At 37.3% G+C, this 22,407-nt stretch overlaps 2 protein-coding genes across 15 annotated transcripts in view; one reads left to right on the top strand and one right to left on the bottom strand.

The window, feature by feature from the left end:
* The window catches only part of LOC138691226 (protein vein-like), a 411,186-nt gene extending 389,221 nt beyond the window's left edge, over positions 1–21,965 (bottom strand). For 5 of the 11 annotated variants that reach the window (XM_069813027.1, XM_069813024.1, XM_069813030.1 and 2 more), the window contains exon 1: positions 20,576–21,965. In XM_069813027.1, coding sequence (XP_069669128.1) covers positions 20,576–21,146 — 571 coding nt within the window. In that variant the 5' untranslated portion in view covers positions 21,147–21,965. The remainder of the gene's footprint in view (positions 1–20,575) is intronic. The other 6 variants (XR_011329774.1, XM_069813028.1, XM_069813025.1 and 3 more) reach the window with 2 other exon arrangements.
* The window catches only part of Atg10 (Autophagy-related 10), a 656,137-nt gene that overhangs the window by 410,427 nt on the left and 223,303 nt on the right, over positions 1–22,407 (top strand). The window lies entirely within an intron of this gene.

Below are 22,407 nucleotides of genomic sequence, written 5' to 3' on the forward strand. Positions count from 1 at the left end.
TGGAACGATCACACTCTCAGCTCCTCGGCGTGGTGGGAATGGCTGCACATGGAGCAAGAACCTAGTGGTTAAGTGTAAGATCTCTTGCAACAAGGAAACTTCACGTCGATGCGTAGCGACCCTCGAAAATGTGCGTCTGTCTTAGTGCATAAGTGTGTCCTGTTTTCGAGTTTATTCACCATAACCGTAGATGCAGTTTTGTGACGAGGGGTCTGACCGTCAATGGTCTTACATGACGCAGATCGTCGCAACGTAAAGAACTAAACATTGATGTCACTCTCCACAATATGCAATGTCAAAATCTTGCTAATTTTTGGATAATGTCTTTGAATTATGACTAACTAGACCTATAACTAAGTCGGAAAGTAAAGGTTTATAGTCAGGCAATTCATATGGAAATTACTATAGGCCAGGGAATAAACAATAGTAACATTTCAAAATATTGAAATTGTTTGCAGACAAACTACTGGAGTTTAAGCACTCTCCGTAACTTCGCTCAAACTGAAGCTCGAGTTATTATACAAAAAAATTGGTGCCTGGTTGTACCGCAACCGGCGCAATAGTAGTGTGAAAGAAGTTGCCTCCTTCTCAGGTCAAACTACATTTACATACTTTGGCGCCTTGTTGGGATGGCAACCAGGGAAACAATTCTGCTGACAATGTGGCCGCCAGAACAAGGCACATTGTAACGTGGAACCTTATTTTCTGGCTCGGTATGGAAGCCTCTAAATTTATTAGAAACATTACTAACAGTGCAGCAGCAACTCGCTAACAGAAAAAAATGAACTGGTATATTTCTGATTTCTTTTCTTGTGTTCTACAAAAAGTCACAACGATTACTAAAATAAAGCTTAATTTCTACTAATCGCAATCTCAGCCACGTAAACAGAGTTTGTCGTTTTGCTGCTAGATAGTGTAATACTATACATTTCTCCACTGTGAATATTTAACTATTTAAAAATACGCAGTTTTTTTGGGAAATGTATAATAACAGATATAGTTGAAGACGTAAAATTATCGAAATGAATGGTACAATCATGTTTAAAGAGCTTTAGCAATTCAAGCGAATGCTTACAACCAGCAGAAGAACGGGGAAAACCCGAGATTGCAAACTAGGTCTGACGTTATGAGATGAAGGAACTACTGGTCATTCTATAAACATTTCCTTCCAACTTACAAGTAAGTATATTTCTACATATTATCAACAATTAGAGTTACGTTTATTACAGTGAACGAGCGCATCCACACTTTCGAGACGATCATCCTTTTTGTGTGTGTGTTTCTCTCTCTATTAGATTTTCTTCGGACGATTTTCAGTCACAGCTGCTGCCTGATATTTGAATTAATAGACAGGAATTGTAATAAGTCATAACCAGGGAAAGGATTTATATGTAAATACATATTTACTTATAAAGCTAATATAATTTATATTTTGCATTATCTTTATGTTTCACAATGTGTAGGGTTGAAAAATCCTACTTTTATTTTCCATATTTTTCCATATTTTAGAGTTTAGTACATATTTTCGTTAATTTCCATATATTTTCCATATTTCATATAAAACAGTCCATATTATATTAGGTTTAACAATAAAACAAAACAAAATTCCATTAACTTTTAAAAATACATTTCAACAATAGAGATTTAAACACATGTTCAGTAATCCCTTTAACATCAGAGTTATTTGAAAATTAGCAGTCCTATCAACAATGGGAAAGTAAGTTACAAAACTGTATTAATTTAATTTAAAATTTTTAACAGACTTCAGTTGTGCAGCTCAACAGTTAAATGCCAGTCAGAGTACACATAGGTTCAGTTTTGTAAATCATACTATAAAGACGGTAAATATGCCAAAAGTACGTCATTCAGTCAATTTAAAATCAAAACTAACAAGTTACATTTCAGAATTTAAAGAAGATGGTTTATCAACTGACAATAAAATATTATTTTGTAATTTGTGTCAGTGTGCAGTATCATCTACACAAAAGTTCCTGGTGCAACAACACATTACAACTAGTAAACATCAGGCCAACAAACAACTAAATTCCAAGCAGAGACAATTGTTTTTAACACAACCAACAACATCGAATGTAAGATCTGAGTTTAACATCGACCTGTGCCGTTCTCTCATCTCTGCTGATATTCCTCTCTACAAACTAAAGAATAAGGTCTTCAGGGAATTCCTTGAAAAATATACTCAACATACAATCCCGGATGAGTCAACACTTAGGAAGACGTATGCTCCATCCATCTACGATGAGACAATACAGAAGATAAGAGATGAAATTAAAGATAGTTCAATTTGGGTTTCCATTGATGAGACTCCCGACAAAGAAGGTAGACTTGTTGGTAATGTAGTTATCGGTTTGTTAAGTGAACAATATTCTGAACGAATTCTTTTACATTGTGATGTTCTAGAAAAGTGCAATAACAAAACTATAGTTAAACTGTTCAACGAAGCTATGGGTATCCTGTGGCCAAAGGGTATTATGTACGATAATGTGTTATTCTTTATTAGCGATGCTGCCCCTTATATGGTCAAAGCTGGACAAGCATTATCTGTTGTATATCCTAAATTGACTCATTTTACTTGTGTGGCGCATGCATTTCATCGTGTGGCAGAAGTGGTCAGAGACAATTTCCCTAAAGTAGATTTGTTGATTTCATCAGTGAAAAAAGTATTTCTCAAAGCTCCCAGTAGAGTTAACGTGTTGAAAGAAATGTACCCTGAAATTCCATTGCCACCAAAGCCAATTTTAACTAGATGGGGTACATGGCTAGAAGCAGTTGAATATTATGCCGAACATATAGACTCTATTAACAATGTTCTCCTTGCATTGGACTCTGAAGATGCAGTCTCAATTGATACTGCGAAAACAGTTACCTGTGACATAAGTGTGAAGAATGACTTAGCTCACATTCAGCATACATTTTCATGCATCATAAAAACGCTCAAAAGTCTCCAAAATAGGCACCTTTCACTATCTGAAAGTTTTTAAATTATAAATAGTACTGTGGAACAACTGAATCGTGGTAGAGGTAAAGTTGCAGATGCAGTAAGAGCTAAGGTGGACACTGTACTTTCAAAAAACTCTGGATATGAAGAACTACAAAAGGTTGTTGCTGTGATGAGTGGTGAATCAACAGTGAAGATTAACTTGGACTTATCCCCAGCAGACATTGTGAAATTGAATTATGTACCAGTTACTTCTTGTGACGTCGAACGCTCTTTTAGTCAGTATAAATCTATCCTCAGAGACAATAGAAGAAGATTCACTTTTCAGCACTTGAAAGAAATGTTTGTAACCTATTGTTATGGTAACAGACAATAAAAATTGTGTTTTGTTGAAACTACATTGGAAGATAAGGTACGTCCATTATATTTTTTGTTTAGTTTGATTAAAATGTACCAATATTTAACGTACATAGTCATTTTTTTATAATTTTAAGTCCATATTTAATTCCATATTTTGGTAAAAATCCATATTTAATTCCATATTTTGGTAAAAATAACTACATATATATTTACATATTTCATATATTTTTAGTCCATATAAATCCGTTCCCTGGTCATAACCCACCAATGGCAGTAGTAGAATTCAAGATGATAGGCCTACTTGCACATGACCCTTATGCAGGTTTCTTTTTCTCGTGACTGACGAAAAGTAGTTACCACGCTTTGATCAGGAAAAGGATAAAAAAGAACTAAGGATTGTATATCCTACTGTTTTGCGCATGAATCTCTTTTCGCTAGATGATATCCTCCTTGTATATTGTTTGCAGATAGTCCAGGCTTCACATCCGTATTCCAGTGTCGATTTAGCCAAAGTGTTGTATGCTTTGAATCTGGTAACACGGCTTGAGCATTGAATTTATTATGCTGCCAGCTTTAATTTTGGTGGGTAAAGGGAGATAAGTCATAAAAATGAGTTCGGAGATAAATGAAAATTAAACTTGGAACCCTTATTACAAATAATTTTCTACACAAATAAAACACATCAACTGCTAGTATTCTTTGATTTTTGCACACCCATTTGTATAATTTAACTTGTGTGTTCATCTGGAGAACAAAATTCCACCTGGACAAAAAAATGACTTATACCCCTTTACCCGAACACCCCAGATATAATCTCTTGTACATGCTCTGCAGTGCCACGTAGTTCGAACACTCATCAGTACAGTCATCGTGATGCGGACTCTTACATTGGAAAGATATCACGTCACACGGTCACTCTCTTGCGATAATTTTCCTTTAAAAAAAGTTGTGTAATATAGTAACACCTGCCAGTGACAGTGTCCAATATTATTCGTAGCTGATAACTCATCAGCATTCCTGTTGTACAGTAACTCAATTCAGTTGTCCACTGACTCACCCTACTTAATTACAGGACGCCATATCTAGAACGATTGGTGGATTCAAGAATGAAAAGGGACAAAATATATGGGATTTTTAACAGATAGGTTAGATGGGGTTTCTCCATCCCTGCTGTTCTTCAAGTAGTGTTTATGGTTTCAAAGCCTCAGTAAAATAACTAGGAAGCGGAAGAGTGTCAGACTACAAATCCAACAGAGAAATCACATTTTATTTGCCCCACATGCAAACTGGTCTTGGTTTCATCTCGTATTGTCGCACACTGTAATATTTGGACCATACTGGATATATGATCAAAGTGATGCATCTTGTGAAACTCTGATATTGGTAAAACATTCTTACAAGAGAAAAATTTTGTGACAAAAATGACACACATCTAATTTATTATTAAATGTTTTCAAGCGTCTTGCAAAGATTAATATTCGTGAGAGTTTATTTTCTTGACATATCACTTAACATGGCTGACAGGGATGAACTGATTTATTGTGCAGCGTAAGATACCTGACTTCAATTACGACTTAAGTATAAACATGAAATTAATTTTTATGTTTTTTCATGATATGGCTCTTCGTATATTATAATGACTTGCGAAATTACTTTTAAGGTATATTTAAGAAAATCGCTATTTGACGTTAATTGCGAAGTTAAGATATTAGTCCTGTATAATGGTTCTCTAATTGTATTACTTACTTGTCAAGCAATCAACAAGACTGAAGAAGCAAACCTCTAGGAAATGACGGCGGAGTACGTCAGTTTTGTAGCAGCTTACAACAGTGTGAAAGCTTCCGAGTTGTCCCCGGATAGTAGCAGATTTTTCTTCTTTCCAAACTGTTTCTACGGTTTGTCTCTTTGGCACTCATAGCCTTTTTATGTCTAGTCTTCATTTTGCTTTCCTTTTCTCTCTAAACACAATAAATTTTATTGTGTTGGTGGCTATTATGTTAGTGCTAAAATATCATCTAAAATTAATTCATAAAGGAAGTAAAGTTAAGAACTGTACGCTCGAGATGCCTACATAAAAGAACTGCTATAAATGTAATTTTAATCATGTAACTTTTTAGACGAAGTACTTATCGTTACGTAACTGGAAGAGGTATCTAATTATATGTAAGGCATAGTACTACATTGTGCTACAAGTCTCTATACTTATTTAAAGAATGGGGAACATTGTGTAAGGGGCGCACTTTTCCGCTGAGGCTAATAATTACCCATTTAAGCCTACACCAAATGTTACACGAGTATGTCTGCCTTGAAGAAGTAAGATTATGATATGGAGTACGGGGCTTAATAGAAGAAAATGGCGATGTGTACGGACTTTCTGTCAAACTAATCTACTATTTTAATATTTATTGTTACAATATTGCTTATATTCTAAGGTCTTATGATCTTTATGTCAGCGAGAAAAGGGTTATTTACGTTACATAATATCTTCCCAGTTCTCTGCCCATTACAAATTTAGGCCTATAGACTCTGTTGGTAGTTCCAGTAAACCGCTCTATCTCTTTCTGGGACGTCCCACACTTCGAGTCTCTTTTTTTGAGACTCTTAATCTGGGATTCGATGAACACGTTGTTAAACGGTTTTGGTCTGCGAGAGCGTTTATTTATCTTTCACAATTCAATTTTCAAACAAACTAATCGGAACATACCTGACATTTAGAGCTTTAAATCTATCGGAGTGTTGGAATATCTTTATTGCATCTGTAAGAAAGAACACTGATGAGTAAGTCCATTTCAGATGTGTAGAGTTGAAATCGCTATTTAGAGGAATTAATTTGCGAAAAAGGAAACACATTCCGAAATAAATGTTTCCGCAGCAATGAAAGTGAAACACTTTAAACAAGTATTGACGTTAAGCCGACTGTTTCGTGAACGAAGTTATGCTTTCGTTTTTATGTAAACTCTATTTTGAAAAAAAAAATCAACGATTTCGAAACTTCCTGTCTTTTGAATAACTAAAGTTGGTTTTGTTATTCACGCTACTGAATCTAAGTCGAGTTGTTATATTCATCTACTTCACAAATTAACACATTATTATTAGCCTATTATTATGCTATTTAGTTGTTTAAGTCTACATTTTACTAATTCCTCTCAATTCCACCTTCCTTCAAAGTTTAATAATTAATCGTTTCATGTAAAACTTTTCTACACACGAAGTTATAGTTTACTTTTCTCTTTATATCCACGAAATGCAGCTTCACAATATCTCATATTCTCTAATTGGGACACTTCTCTACAGACGACGAGGCCCTCCAGGGGGCTTAAAGTAATTCTTGTTTTCATTCTTTTCGGTTTTGTCACTCTTCCAAAACTCAGTTACTTAATTCGTCTATAAATTAAACAGTAAATCATACTGTATTTCTACTTAACTACTGTACTGTGTAACTGCAGTAGAGATGTCGGACAACACTCGACTATTCATGGGGCATAAATCAATCACAAGTGAAGAATAGTAATATGCGTTACAAGAGCGGTATGTTGAAGTTTTCATGTTCGAGGAAAAGTTTGAAAAAGCGAAACGTAGTTGAGCTTTTTTAATTTCCGAGAATTGAAAGAAAACAAAAATATCTATCTTCAACATTGTTGCTTTAAAATGTTTTCTGTGTTTACTATACTCCAGCATGCCGTGATATACGTCCGTCTTTTTTTTCCCCCAGTCTATAAATGCGAACTTAAAACAAACGGTAAGGTTATGTAATGATTTATTTTTCATTTTAATATTATAACAATATTATTTATATAACATATTGCAGTAATAACATCGGCAAGTTGATTTGTTGATTTTTTCACGGCTTCCTTAATGTTACTTGCATCACGAATGCAGTAACTTTAGTGGAGTTGTAGACTTTACTTAATGTTTGCAAATATTTAAAAACAATAATTAACAGTGCAATTTAGGTGAAATTGCAGTGGTAAGTTTCCAATTTATAATTATTACTATATTGAACGTCTCTAAAAATAGTATGTTAAAAGCCTAAAGCAGTAAAATCAATATGTCACTTAAGCGGTAAGAAGAGGGAAATTGTTATGAGTGTTAGGTTGGGAATACTAATGTGGAATTTTAAACTTTCCGCGGATTGGTTTTGTGCGGAAACCAAGGAAATACGCACGATCTCGCACAAATATACATTATGTTTTCTATGAAATGTGAGTGTCAGCTATTACAGATCCTACTTAATATATATTTAGCTTATATGGTAAGCAGAAGGAATCTTTGTCACATACATTCTGCCTCCATCCCCATTAATCTACAGGTCAGATCGGTCCAAAGGGTGACGGGAGGTTAAGGCTCCCACCTTTACAATCAGCATTAATGGCAGTAGGAATGTCAGTCCTACGAGCCCGCCGCATTTAAATGCCCCTGGTACTCATTTGTGTTAAGAGACTGAGTAAACCATACGGCCACAGTGTGGCCGGGAAGGATTAGGTCAATGGAAAAAATCTATGACTATCGGGAATCGAATCCGCGACCTTTCGGCTTTGCAGCGTTTTAAGGTTTAACCGCGACGCTACCGCAGACATTGGTTTCTTCTAATTTTGATTTTCCATTGAAAATATTTTTTTGATTATCCACCATCATCTTGCAATGCTAAACCATTTAACAAAACGTATTGCTTCTGTTGATCATTAGACCTTTTAGAATGTTCAACAGATCCACAGTAATCACACAGTAGCGTTAATAAGCTCAATAATGTGATTCATAATTCAGATACGAAATTATACGAACTGATTGAATCAGAACTTGGTGTGGAACAGCTGACATGTAACAGCCTCTCAATTGAGGCGAGCCCAATGCGGGACTGCGCCAATTATAATTGGATCTCTTGGCTATGTACCACGAAAGTTAGCACAAAGCCTGTCAAAACTACCAGGACAGGGAGAAATATGGCAAGGAAACACAGGACATTGTGCTACTTGCAATTGCTCGTATCCTTCGGAAAGGGTTTTAGAATAAAATTAAAGTCTATGGAGGAAACTGTAGATTATGTAACTTGGAGTGGAACTTCGGTACGCTAGAGACAGAATAAGGTCAGACAATAATTGAACTGCTTGTACATAAGGAATTCTATCGTAGAACTGTAAGATATTATGTTCTTCGTCCTGATAAGTTATCTTTAACGTAATGTTGGAAATCAGCGGCTTACTCCAAAATTACATACTTCAAATATATTTCACATCGATACTTACATCATAAATGACTTAATTATGTAACTCTCGGTAAGTTTTCAACTAAGATGTTTTTTTTGGAGATGCACGTTAAATATGACTCATATGTTGTTGTTTAGTCAATTGATACAAGCTAGCTATGCCTTCTCAATAGAAGTCATGGCGTTTTAGTTGTCATGGTAATATTATAGCACTAATGCGATAATGTAGCATATTATGCACGATTTTGATTAACAATGAAGACTTTTTATCATACTGGAGTACAAAAGAAATCATTTTATGGTATGTGTTTCAGTTTATTATACTATATTTTATATTATTTATAGCAGTTCTGGTTCAGTATGTAGAAAAAAAAGGCCTGAAGATCTTAACTCTATCTATCAATAAATAAATCAATCAATCAATCAATCTATCTATCTATCTATAGCTGTGGAAACTTCGAATGTTTCGGGGCAGCGGATCACTCTTGGTAGCTGATAAACAAATACGCTCCCCTCTTCTGTCTTCCCCGATGTTGGAGGCGATACGTATTTCTGTATCCATGACACAGTGCAAAACCAAAAAATCTGTCAGATTGTAGAACCCTGTGAAGTCTGAAGATTTACGTAGACATAGGCACAATTTTTTTGTTACGTGAGGCACTCGATTTGAAATAGTTTATTTACTAGGAGAGCAGACTGCAGAGTAGGATGGGAAATATAAACTGCTGTGACCTGCGTCTCCTTATCGTAATCGCTAAGGCGGTCAGTGGCGAATTATTAGGAAAACGCTTGGTTAACGTGAGACTCTCGAAAACTTTTATTTAATTTGGGCAAATTAATTCAGCAGCTTTAATCATAAAACTTTTTACTGTTTCTCCGTCACTGACTTGATTTAAATCACAGCGAGAAATTGCGTATCTAGCCAATAATATTCCATCACGTTGTCTACGTTTATTTTCTTGAATATTCTGGGTTTTCTCAAGATTACTTAATAGATTTGCACGTCCTCGACCTAAAATAATTTCAGAAAATCATATTTCGTTTTCTACGGATATTTGATATTTATAAATTTCCTTGGTAAGTAGTATGTACAAATAACATTTAATTTCTCGTACCTTTTAATGCAGCATGTTTAAGAAGTAATGTCGTATAACATTTATTAGTGCGTATTAGGCAGACGTGCACGTAAAATTAATTTCTATACGATGCGTAAAATACGCGTAAAATGTACAATTTGCTTTAAATGTAAAAAAGTAATAAAATCACAACTTCCTCTAACAAATTAAATAAACAAAGTGTTAAATAATTGTTAACTCGAGTTCCCAGGCTATCAACGTACGTTACTAGAGGTAACTCATACATGTTCTTCATATCAAGTGTTGTAATATCTTCTATCATTTGAAACGATTCGCGGACACCGCACAGCGTTTCCGCGTGTTGCCTAGCTAATCGCCACGCTGATACATCTACCAGAGTTTACTCGTATTAGTCATCAAAGCTGTCAACGATTTTTCATTGGTTATTTTACAACGCTTTTTCAACTCCTATGGTTATATAGCGTCTAAATGAGATGAAGGTGATAATGTCGGCAATATGAATCCAGGGTTCAACGCCTAAAGTTACCTAGCATTTGCTCTTAATGGGTTGAGGGAAAATCCCGGAAAAACCTCAACTGGGTAACTTGTTCCAACCGCTGTCATCGTAGGGCCAATATTAAAAGAGAGAAAAAAAAATCTATTGTCCTTTTGAGAACTCTCTGTGCACACTTTCCCAGACGCGACACCTTGACTTTTACTACACACTTCTAGATTGTTCGTGATTATATTGTAATGTGATAGTCTAGTCATGCAGGGTGTTAAGAAAAAAAGGGTATAATATTTTGAGAGGAGGTAGAATTCATACAAACAAGATAAAAAGTATAATAAATATAGGTCCAAAAATTAATATATTTGAAGAAAAAAGAACTGTTAAATTGATAGGTAAGCCTACTGTAAGCCTATCTTATCATGCGAGCTCTTTGCTCGTTTCTTTTTGGATATGTCACATCTATTTACTCTTTAGTGTACTGTATTGCAATAGGAAACAAGCAAAATGCTGACATTAGAAGATAATTATGGTGTTGTTAAAATACCAACTTCAAAGCCGTTTTTCTTTAAATAAATTAATGTTAGATGTTATTTCAGTACGAATTTCACAGTCCTTGTTTCTTCAAAAATATTTATTTTAGTACCCATGTTTATTAGACTTTTTTTCTTATTTTTTTATGAATAGGCCTACTACCACGTTTCAAAATATTATAATCTGTTTGTTAACATCTCGTATGTACGTTACATTTCATCACTCAAATTATTTTCCTTTCTGTGATTAATGAAATTATTTAAAATAAATGCTTGCCAATTATATTGTGATAGCATTTTATTGAAATAAAAATAATTTATTATGCCGCGTATAAAATCGTGTAAAAGTTAGTTTTTCGACGCAACGTTCCATGTAATTTACGCGGTCAAACCTGACACTACAATTTTCGAGCTTAACAATGTATGTTCTCCCCCTCTAAACTGCAAAAGAACTTTTCCCATTCCACATGAGAGTCGTTTTCACCTCGTACATACTACTTTGATTCCGCCACTGTTAACTGAGCATATAATCTGCTCACACCAACGAGCTACGTGTAGAGGGGAAAGGGGAGAAAGACGCTTACGTCATACAGCGCGATAAGCATTGCCAAAGCTGGTGAGACACCAATTCTCAAATGAGGCACCTTTGCCCATTCGACATAGTACCGCGTCCCGACAACAGAAGCGCGTGCTTTCGTGCATTAATTACTTCTTAAAGAAATTAACAATTCATTCATTCATGCGGCACATTGATGAAAAAACAACAATTGTAATCGCAAGACAAATGCATTTATGAATTGCCGACTTAGGAGGCGCATACACCCGTCAGTGTCACTTGACTGTTCGTCACAGTTGTGCACGGTACTCTATCAGCAGGAGGAAATGAGAGACTTCCAGAACCTGACCATCGCGGCGACGCGGAGGCCGCAACACTCTTTCTCATTATCTCTGCGGTTAAGCGGTCTGTTCTAAATCAAAATAATAAGAAGACACTTTCCTCTCTATTCCATCTCCTAACATGCTTGTTATGCTATTTAAAACACTGTTTGGATGACACGTTGCAGGGGAGGTAACCTGCAGTGGAGGGGGGGGGGAAGTAGCCAGAAATGAAAATTTGTTTCTCTGCATTTTGAAACCTCTGTTCTTTCCGGAATTAAAGTGGTTTTGTACCGTCATTAATTATGAGAAATTATTTATTATTTGTAACAATTACCCTGTTTTTTCTTGCCTCTTTTTCTGTCTTCCTACTTTGTTTCATTAAGCATTTTTACGGAGACACGTGATTTTCGACATGCCGTCTGTCTGTGTGCAGAGTATTAGCCTACTTCTAAGATGATGGAAGAATTATTCTATTATACTAATATTCAGTAAGCTATCTTTGAGTCAATTCGAGTGGGAATAATAAACATCACGTATTCTTTGTGGTTATGGAAATAACAAATATAGGTTTAGGCTAATTTTCCATAAAAATCAGAATTATATCTCAATTGTGAGATAATTTTATCGCTTAAATTATCTACAGGCGTTAACCTATATTGCGAAACTAATGTAACTCTAGCTATTACAGAAATAATAGTATAAAATAGAGAAATTTTGTTTTCATATAAATACTTAAGAAATGCTCCCTCAGTATCCGTATTTATTTCCTGTCAGGATTTATAATAGGCCTATGAAGTCCAGGAGAAGTCATCCGAATCTGGAATCGGATTTTTGGGAGAACTATTGGGAACTGTTGTATAGTCCTACTAGGGTAAACTAGGTAGTTATTGACCAGTATACGGTGATTGACCGGTTCCTTTTTTCAAGTATATTGTGAATAAACCACGATCGTGATTTCACTTTTTGCTGCATATACCTCTAGTAACAACCCTTATTTGTGGTTAGTTGTCGCTGTTCATCCCACTGAGTTAGTGTCTGTTGTCTGAGAGGACTGAAATCGATTGGAAATGCAACTGAACTTAAACAAGTGTAAGTAACTAGAGAAATTGCTAAGAATAATGCACGCAATAATTTATTTATTCTGCAAAGGATACACAAATTCTGGTGCTCGTTTTTACACTCACAGTGTGAGAAAAGGTATAAGGTTTCCGTCCACAGAATATTATTTTGTAAAAGTTTTTATATGACATAAAAATACCCCGTGGTCAATCACTATAAAGTGTATGTCCGCAAACTACAGTGATTGGTCGTTCATAAATTATTTGTTAGAATAATGACCAATGTGCTTCAATTCTATATATGTTATCGGTTAAATGATGGGGATTTTTACAGGACTGATACTATATTATAATGCCTAAGCCAGGTAAAGTGCATTATACAGGGGAAGCTTTACGAAACGCTACAGAACCTGTCCGCAGTGGATTTGATTTAAATGAAGCTGCCAAGAAGTTTGGTGTCCTAAAAGCAACCTTAGCGTCCAGAAACAAATATCCCGTTGAAGGAAAAGTGTTCTTTGGTCCTCGTCCAGTGCTGGGTGAAGCCATTTGTAATAACATCAGAGAAATGACACACACTTGCTTCTGATAAGGCACAAAAGAGAAAAATGGAAGAAGAGGCAAGACAAGAAAGGAAGCGAATAAGAAATGAAAGAAAAGGCAGCGAGAAGAGTTCTTTTCTTATTTTTTTTAACTTGGTTATTTAACGACACTGTATCAACTACGAGGTTATTTAGCATCGATGGGATTGATGATAGCGAGATGGTATTTGGCGAGATGAGGCCGAGGATTCGTCATAGATTACCTAAAATTTTCCTTACGGTTGGGCAAAACCTCGGAAAAACCCAACCAGGTAATCAGCCTAAGCGGGAATTGAACCTGCGCCCGAACGAAACTTCGGATCGGCAGGCAAACACCTTTGCCGACAGAGCTACGCCGGTGGCGAATAGTTCTTAATGAAAAAGATCAGAAGAAGAGAAACGAAACAGACAAGAAAAAAGTGAAAATTGTGAAAATGTGTTGTTCAGTCATTAATAAATGAGTATTCAATAACTGTGCAGTAGACGGTCAATCACTAATAAGCGTGTGGTCAATAACTGTGCAGTAGACGGTCAATAACTGTAAAAGTGGACTTGTTGTGTTTATTTAATTTATCTTTGCATTAAAATTTTATTTTTTCTTTTGTTTATTGATTTTGATTTGTTTCTGAATCTTCACTTGACCCAATGCCTTTGAAATTCTCTCAATAAGTTACCACTGTTTTCCGCTATTTCATTGTTTTATTATTCATTAGCTTAAGTGGTCAATCACTATACAGTTTACCCTATATCTTGAACGCGTCAGCTTATCATCCCAGTACACTATTCTTCGGACAGCAGAAAAAGTATGGATGCTCTTTGACTGAAAGTGAAATATGAATTTCATTGTAAATCAGAGAAATCTTTATGATATTTGAAGCTACTGCGTTATAAAAAATTCGTACTTTAGCCTATATTTTTAATAACAAGAAAAACTTTGAGTGTATAAATTATACTAGCGAAATAACTATTAAAGAGCTTATGCTGGAATATTCCTTCAAACTGTGCACATTATTACATGTCCACATAGCGGATGAATATAAACTTATCTATCCATACTAACGGTGGTGGTGGTAGTAGTAGTAGTAGTAGTAGTAGTAGTAGTAGTAGTAGTAGTAGTAGTAGTAGTAGTAGTAGTAGTAGTAGTATTGAGAGGTTAGGAGCGGGTTAGGGACGGCCTTTCAGCACGTCAGCTCGACAGTGGCCTATTGTGCACCCCGAATTATGGGATGAATGAGAATGATGTTTACCAGCCCACCGGGCGCATGAGATCCCTCACCCGCTTACCCAATAGGCACCCTACACTTCCCCGCCTAAAGTTCTTACCGCCAAGGTGTCCAAGCAGCACAGGATCCATTCCGACAGCCCTTCTAAAGTGTCGAAGCGCCCGCTTGCAGTAGGAGCGTCCTCTCCGAAACCGTCTCTGGGTTCCAAGCCTTTCGCAATATTCTGCCAGGATTCATTCCTTAAGAGCACTTCCGAGGACGAAGACATGCGTCATGACTTGAATATGCCTATGAAGTTGAATAATATGATATGAAATCTGAGTTATTTTCCTACGGGAAGAGGAAGGGAAATGAACCGTGGCAATGAAAATTTCAACCCGGCCTTTGCCAAAATTACTGTGGAAAACCACGGAAAAACCACAGTCAGGTTGGTCGGTCCGAGGATTTGAACCGCGGACCTCCCGAATGCAAGTCCCGTGCGGAACGCATGAATCACCTCGCTTGGTATACTAACGGTAAGATTGTAAACTTAAAGCTTCAAAAAAAGATTTTCGAAATATTTAGTAGTTGCCGCCGTGAGTAGACAGTGCTCTCTCAGTTGGCAAAGCGTGTTGAGTGCACAAGGTCACATGTCACATGATGGCGCAGGCATTCACGGAGGAAGGCAATTCTACTACTCTCCCCAAGAACGCGTAGTTCTTTTATACTGCAATATTTCAAGTAAATTTTCACACCTTTACAATTAGTATGGACAGCTAATTTCTATATTGGTCTATCTCCTATACAAATCTGTATTCGCAGTTTAGGAGAGATTTCGACACGAGTTCATTAACGGTTTCCTTGCAAGTCTGCGAATCCAGCGACTTAGCTACGCGGGCCTGCGGATTGTCAGGTGCAACTGATACATAGTCTGAAAAGTTAACGTCGTTTTTAAATGACTGACCGTCTGCGTGTTGAGACCTGCCAGTATGTATGACTGGTGAAATACTACGTTTCAGTTTGCTACCTCCCCTTATAGACTAAGTATGTTAAGTTGTGTCTACGGATTGGATCCTTCCTGCAGAATTATTTACAAAAGAAGCGAGAAGTGTAAGTACACACCGATTTACTGTATTAGATAAGCAACTGAAGCATGGAAAATATTTCTTAGGAATGGGTTGTATACTCTCTGTGCGTTTAGAAGTAGCCGTCGATGTCAAGCTAGTCAATACATGTAAATATGCTGCGGCAATGGAGGGGCATGTCCCGTAGTACGGAGGTCAGGCAAGGAATGTTGAATATACAAGATATTGCTGCGCATCTCTAACCCCTGTCAATGAATGCCATTAGGGGCATTGAGTGGTATTCAGCACTCTAGAATGTAAGTCTGTTGTGCGATTCAGTTTTAGTCTCAGTATTCAAGGAATAGGACACAGATTGATCTGGTGGAATTTTATACTGTCTCTACTGAAGATTCTGTAATTATTGTGATAGAAATAGCAAACGAGCTGTTTAAAGGAGTTACAGAAAATTGAAAATTAGAACTGTCTCTAAATTCCGGAAAATTCGTAATTTTTGTTTCATTCTCTTGTCTAGTATAAATTTATATTGCTCCGTTTGATATAAGAAAGAGCCGCATTGGATGTGTCTAGTTGCGAAAGGGCCCAATAATCTGACTACGAGGGTCCTCGAGTTTTTCTATGTGTCATTGGTTGCTGAAGAGTGAGAGAAAAGTGGTGATGACGTTCTCTGGCGAGTAGAATGTAAGAGTTAAAGTAGCGACAGCAAATGATATTACCGAACATATGGACGAATTTAAGTGTGCATGAAGCACTTTACATTTGTTGGATACAATTTTTATTTATTATTAGATCATCTCGGCCAACTCAGAAGAGAAACTGCAGGAAGCCATGAATTAAGTTGATAAAGTAACAAATTATAAGCTAAATTAACTTAAATATAGGTATCTAAAAACAAAACTGAAATATAACAACTTTTAAAGGAAATAAACATTGACAGACGATAATGGATAACAAAGCAAATAGCCTCTTCAATTTACTGGACTGCAACATGTCGTATTCAAAGGGGACAGTTATCGATGTGAAATGAAACAAATTTTAGTGTTTGTGTAGTTCAATAAGAAAAGTTTCACGAAGCAAAACAAGAGCAGGTAGCCTGGTCGATTGGACTTCATAAACAACAGTGGCATTCAGTCCTGACTTGAGGAACAGAGAAATGCATGATGGACAGAAAAGAACGAATTGAATTGTGCGCTCCTCTAACCAAGACAAGAACACGATTCATTCATTCACAGTGTTCTGCCCAAGGGAGGTCTTTCACTGCAAACCCAGCTTTCTCCAATCTTTCCTATTAAGAAGACGATAAAAGGATTTAATTTCACAGACAAAAATTGAACGCTGAAAATTCGACTGAAAAGAACACGTAGATCTGCATTAAGAATGGAAAAACACCGTCTATCAAAGAACTCGTGAACTAAAATCTTAGAGGTTCTTGAGTTGTGATCGACCTCGTGAGGTAGTCTCCTTTGGCAAACCAAGAAGAAAGAACTGGTGCTACATTTCATCGTACGCTGATAACATAGCGAAATGGACAGAAAAAGATGTAATTGTGTAAGTAGTGTTATACAGGGACTTCATCGCGTGGGGGATAGAGATGATGAATGTTCTTTCGAGCACCGGCATAGCTCAATCGGCTGCCGGTTCGGAGTTCCGCTCGAACGTGGGTTCGATTCCCACTTGGGCTGATTACCGGGTTGGGTTTTTTCCGAGGTTTTTCTCGACCGTAAGACGAATATCAGGTAATGTATAGCGAATCTCCGGTCTCATCTTGCCAAATACAATCTCTCTATCACAATCCCATCGACGCTAAATATAACCAACTAAAAATCGTTCTTTCCATAAAATATGGAAATTGCAGAAACACCACAAATGTTTAATACATTATCCCGGTTGTCAAACAACACGAAATAATACAATGATAGGCTACATACTTACAATATAAATTTTTGTTACTAATTTTGCGCATAATTGTAATTGAACTCCGTATACTTCCAGCTTACTTTCGTTTTGTGACATTTTGTCACATATTTCATAACATTGATTACATCCATGTTGTACTACCGAATATTAGTGAATAATATGTTGTTAATGCCTAGTAGATCAACATCATTATCTTTTTCCTCTTCTTCTTTGCACGTATTTGGTCTGATTTTCTGTTATGGTTTCTGTCGGTGTCTTAGGGAGCTCGGCCTTCCCAAATTTATTAATTTATTCTTCTTGGCTGGTAGTTCAGATAGACAGGTGTCTAGGTACAGGTGCTGTGGCGTACGAAGGACATGTTAGAATGTGACTCTGTTATCAGTGTGGAATATTTTCGAGTCTATATTATAATTCTTACATAATATCGACATTTCTCTTGTTATCCAGTTTTGAATATCCAGTAATCGTCTATATTAAAATTAATTTCACTAGCCATATTTTTTTCCCCTAATGTCACTATCCTAAGTTTTAAGCTTCGCTGTCCGCGAAATCACTGATTTTGCCGAGATGTATGCTTTCATACTTCTATATTTCTGTATCATAAAGAGTTAGAATGTTTGTTAATAGTTCTCATTCACCTGTTATAACTTATAATTGTTGGTAGTAAATAAATAGACAATTACTATTATTATTATTATTATTATTATTATTATTATTTATATCTAACTGATCATACTATTTTTTCCGAAAAGGACCACCAGGCCTGGAATCGTGAAGGACGTGTGACGGTGAAGATATGCGTTTTAAGTGTTCTGGGTTTATCTAAGAGGAAGAAACATGATTGGCGCCATTTGCGCTCACTAAAACCGGAATAATAGTAATAATAATACTAATACTAATAATAATAATAATGATAATAATAACAACAATGATAATAATAATGAGAAACAAGTGAAAGAGACAATATGAGATTCGAATTAAAATGAATGAGATTTTTAAAAACTGTAGCAAGGTGCAAAAGAGCAGAAAGGAAGTGCGATATTCAAGAAAAATAAAACAATTTCAGCTTAAATAACAAAATCTAAAAACGTAGAGGAGATTGCATATGGGTATTTATTTTGTGAAGTTCTTAATACTGTAAGAACGTGTCCTTTAATAATAGCAGTTTCTAAAGATAAAATTTTCAATTCAATGAAGTCACTTCATGAAGTATAAACTTCTCTTCCTTCAGTTCAATATTTTTACACTTTCAAGAAAACAAATTATTGCTGAAATTGCAAGGGTCGTTTATGTCTAGGTTTTCGAGTGGTTTGTTTTCTAATAACAACATTGCTACCCTGTAATATAGATTACAGTAACACATGCTCATGAAATGTCAGTGAGAACTGAGTTTGAAGTCATCAGTTCGTGGCATTACAGAGACTACCACTGACATTCTACCGACCAGTAAAATTGTTATATTACTCTTCAATAATTACTCAATTGAACGTTTACATGTCACGTGATTTGTGAACTGGTCTATTTCCCAGACAATTTTTAAGGGAGAAAAATATAAGAGCAAAGTGTTTTTAAAGCTGTACAGCAGAACAATAGTATGTCCCACTAACGTAGAATGTCAGGAGTTTCGCTTTAAAATTCTGTCAAGGAGCATGTAAAACTTAATCCAACATAACTGCGAAAATCTGAGTTCGTCGAGAAGCTGAATTTCTATGTAGCGTGCGAAAATGAATTGGTTTTGTGTCTGTCTTCCTGCAAGGCAGCTATATACCTAACTGTGCAAGCACTTTAACTAACTGCTTATAGAATTTTTTTTTGACTTGTTATTCCTTATTTTCGCGAATCTTCATTGAGCCACGATTTTTATTTATGCGCGGTACTATAAATTAGTGCATAAAAGACGAGTATTTTCCCTGGACCAAAAGTACAGCACAAATGTAATAATATACCCTCGATATTCGTGTTAAAATGGTTTAAGTACACATTAACGTTGCCCACTAAAACTGTTTCCTTATTTTAGTACCTTTAATTCGGCAGTAGTGTGCCGGGTGTTAGAACCAGTGTTGTAAACGTTAATAAAAAATATCCCTGACAACATAAAACGCCAGTTACTACAATAACATTGATTTTGTATTGTTACAACTTTAGCTCTTAATTCGATTTTGTAGAAGCAGTTGTCAGCTTGAGATTTGTCAGACCCCCCCCCCCCCTTATTCCTCGGACGTTAGATGAATAACTTATAATTTGAAGTTGTTTTCATTACATTTACAATTTCGTTTCTATACTCTCACACTGAGTAGCAGTGTGTCTTTTACAGGTGGATCCATAAGGACCACAAGACGACAAAATTAGGACGTTACTTTATGACGTAAGCGCTGACGAATATGTTGCAACTAGGGATCGCAATATAGGATAATTTAAGTACATAGATCTGCTTTAGAAATGCGCGAATATTATTAGTTAATTACTATCATTAAATTTTGAACATTTCTGCTTTACATGGAGGTATTGTATATGTCTTTAATTACTTCCGCTGGTTTGAATTTAACGTTTGAATGAGTAAACTTGAATTTATAGGCTCTACTGGACAAGTATTAAGAATACACTGGGGAACATGTAATTAATGTGCAAATCTTTACATCTGCCTGAGAAATACGAAAGTTTTGGTTAATTGTTATTACGAATATATAAATATCTCCACATTGCAAGAAACTGTTTTCTAAATTCGGTTTTTTGTGCATTTATCCTCTTACACATTCAGTTTGACTCCTGCCTGAATAAGTAAATTGTAACTTTTACTGTTTCTTGTTACAATAATTATCATCGTAATGTTACATAGAACAATATCATACACGTTTGAACCTGTTTGCTAAATTACAAAATGAATAATAGGAAAGTTTTCGAAACAAACTGCAGCTATTGAAAAGGTCTTTCTGAGATACCTCGACACCTGCACGAGGTAACAAATTCAGGATTAATTTCTTATGGGTTGGACTTATTTTTACAATTTTACTAATCTATCCTTATGTACGATTATATTCGCAATTGCCAGTTCGCTTAATTATATTTATGCGAGCTTTATTAATATCCGTAAGGTTACAATTCAGAATATAATAAATCTGAGAAGACGGCAGTGATTCATTTCATCAAATGTCGCTAATACCTGTAAAAAATTCACTGTCATTAATTATTGTTGCTCAGTTGGTGAGGTTTTCTTGAGACTTACCGCATTTATGGCAGAGGATATCCCTGACGGCTTTGACGATCTTCTCGTTTCGTTTGGCGGGTTCTCCACGGGCTTTGAAAATGTGTTGTTCAACTTTATCTGCGAACACAATGTACTTGCCCCCGCGCCAGACGCTGGCCCTCACAACACCACTCTTATTCCCCTCGTCCACGCACGCGGCACCTACGGCCTTCTCGGCGAACCGCAGCCGCACTTGGCTCCCCAGAAACCCGGGCTCGGAGCCCTTGAACACGTGCTGCACGACAAATGTGACATTGTACACTCCGTCCCTGACGGGACTCCTGGACCTAGCCTTCCCTTCGAACACGGTCTGGGCCAGGTACGTCTTGACGCCGACGTCCTCCTCGGGACACGACTTGGTCTTGGACGAGAGCGTCGCCGCCCCGCCGGAGGGCGCGATCTGTCCGTGGGAGGCCCTTCGGCCCACGGGGGCCGCTGTCACTAGCAAACTCGTATCAGTGCACGAGCCCGACAGAATCACGACGACCACCACCGCCACCAGCAGCACCACCTTGTCGCAGAGCACCTGGCGGAGCACCCTCGCAGGCATGTCCGTCGCTTTTCCACAAACTGCACAGACGTCCACTGGCTGCCCTCCTCGAGTCCCGACGTCTAGTCCAAATTTCTTCTGTGTCGAGTGGGATTTAGCACGGTCGGCGAGGAGGAGAACTTGATGGCGAGGATGCCGTCGATGTATAGTAACGGGCTGGGAGTCGACTCGTGGGGGCGGCCTGGTGACAGAATTCTCACGTTAGTTTTTCGACGGAGTCTGGTTGAAGCAGACATGGCGCGGCGTCGCTGGGCCTATTGTGATGCACTCCTGCTATTTTGGAGCCGGGAACGGTATCGCCTCCTTCCTCCTTTATAAGATTTTTCCCGGCTCGTGGGTCTCCTTGCTCCCAGGCACGCGCCCCCCCTTCGCTTCGGACGTCAGTTCCCGGTTAAGGTGTCAAAACTGATTAAAACCACGCCCCCTTCTTGACGGACACTGGGGAAGCAGCAGATGTGCAGAACCTCCTAACCTGAACGACATGCACTCGTCTCGGACAGTCACTCTGCTCGGTTTCAGTCGCCTTCACGGATTTGTTTTCATCTGACCTGAGATGTTATCTTCAAGCACGATTTGTTCACAATTTTTGAGAGAGCACCGCCGCGTGCTTCCTCGCGCTGGCCGCCTTCTGCCGACTGTCTGTAGTGTTGCCGCCTCGCCCGCTCGAATTTTCATACAGCTTCTGCAGACCACCACCACCGCCACTACTACAGCTGCCGCTCCGGGGAAGAGCCGCTCAACTCCCCCCGAGACTGGCCGATATTGGACAGGACCAGCGTATACTATCTACTACACGGAGATGAGGTTGTAGCGGGGCGCGACATCCCGGTGGAGGGGAGCCCTCCTCGACTAGCTTGTGCTCGCCCCTTCCCCGCGTCTTCGTCATTTCTTCCGAAGCCGATGTTAGACGAGGTATCTCGAACAGTGAGTCACTACAGACAGCGCCGGTTATCTTTGATAAAGACCACTGCCCGGTCACGTGCTAGGCTTCCATTTCGGGGTTCTGCCCCCTCGCACGACAAATATTATGAAATAAATTAATTATTTTTGCAACAGATGCCATAACCCGAAAGAATGCACACTTCGTGAGCATACATTGCAAGGATTATTTGTTATTTTTTTGACTACTTAGTTTTCTATTTCCTTCATATTTTTATATTTATGTTTTATAACTTATTATTATTACCCGAAATCCTATTTTACTATTAGGGATATTAGGGTTGTAGTTGTTTACAAATTAAATACATGATATGGAAATGAT

This window comes from Periplaneta americana, chromosome 16, assembly GCF_040183065.1.
Source record: "Periplaneta americana isolate PAMFEO1 chromosome 16, P.americana_PAMFEO1_priV1, whole genome shotgun sequence".
NCBI lineage: Eukaryota > Metazoa > Arthropoda > Insecta > Blattodea > Blattidae > Periplaneta > Periplaneta americana.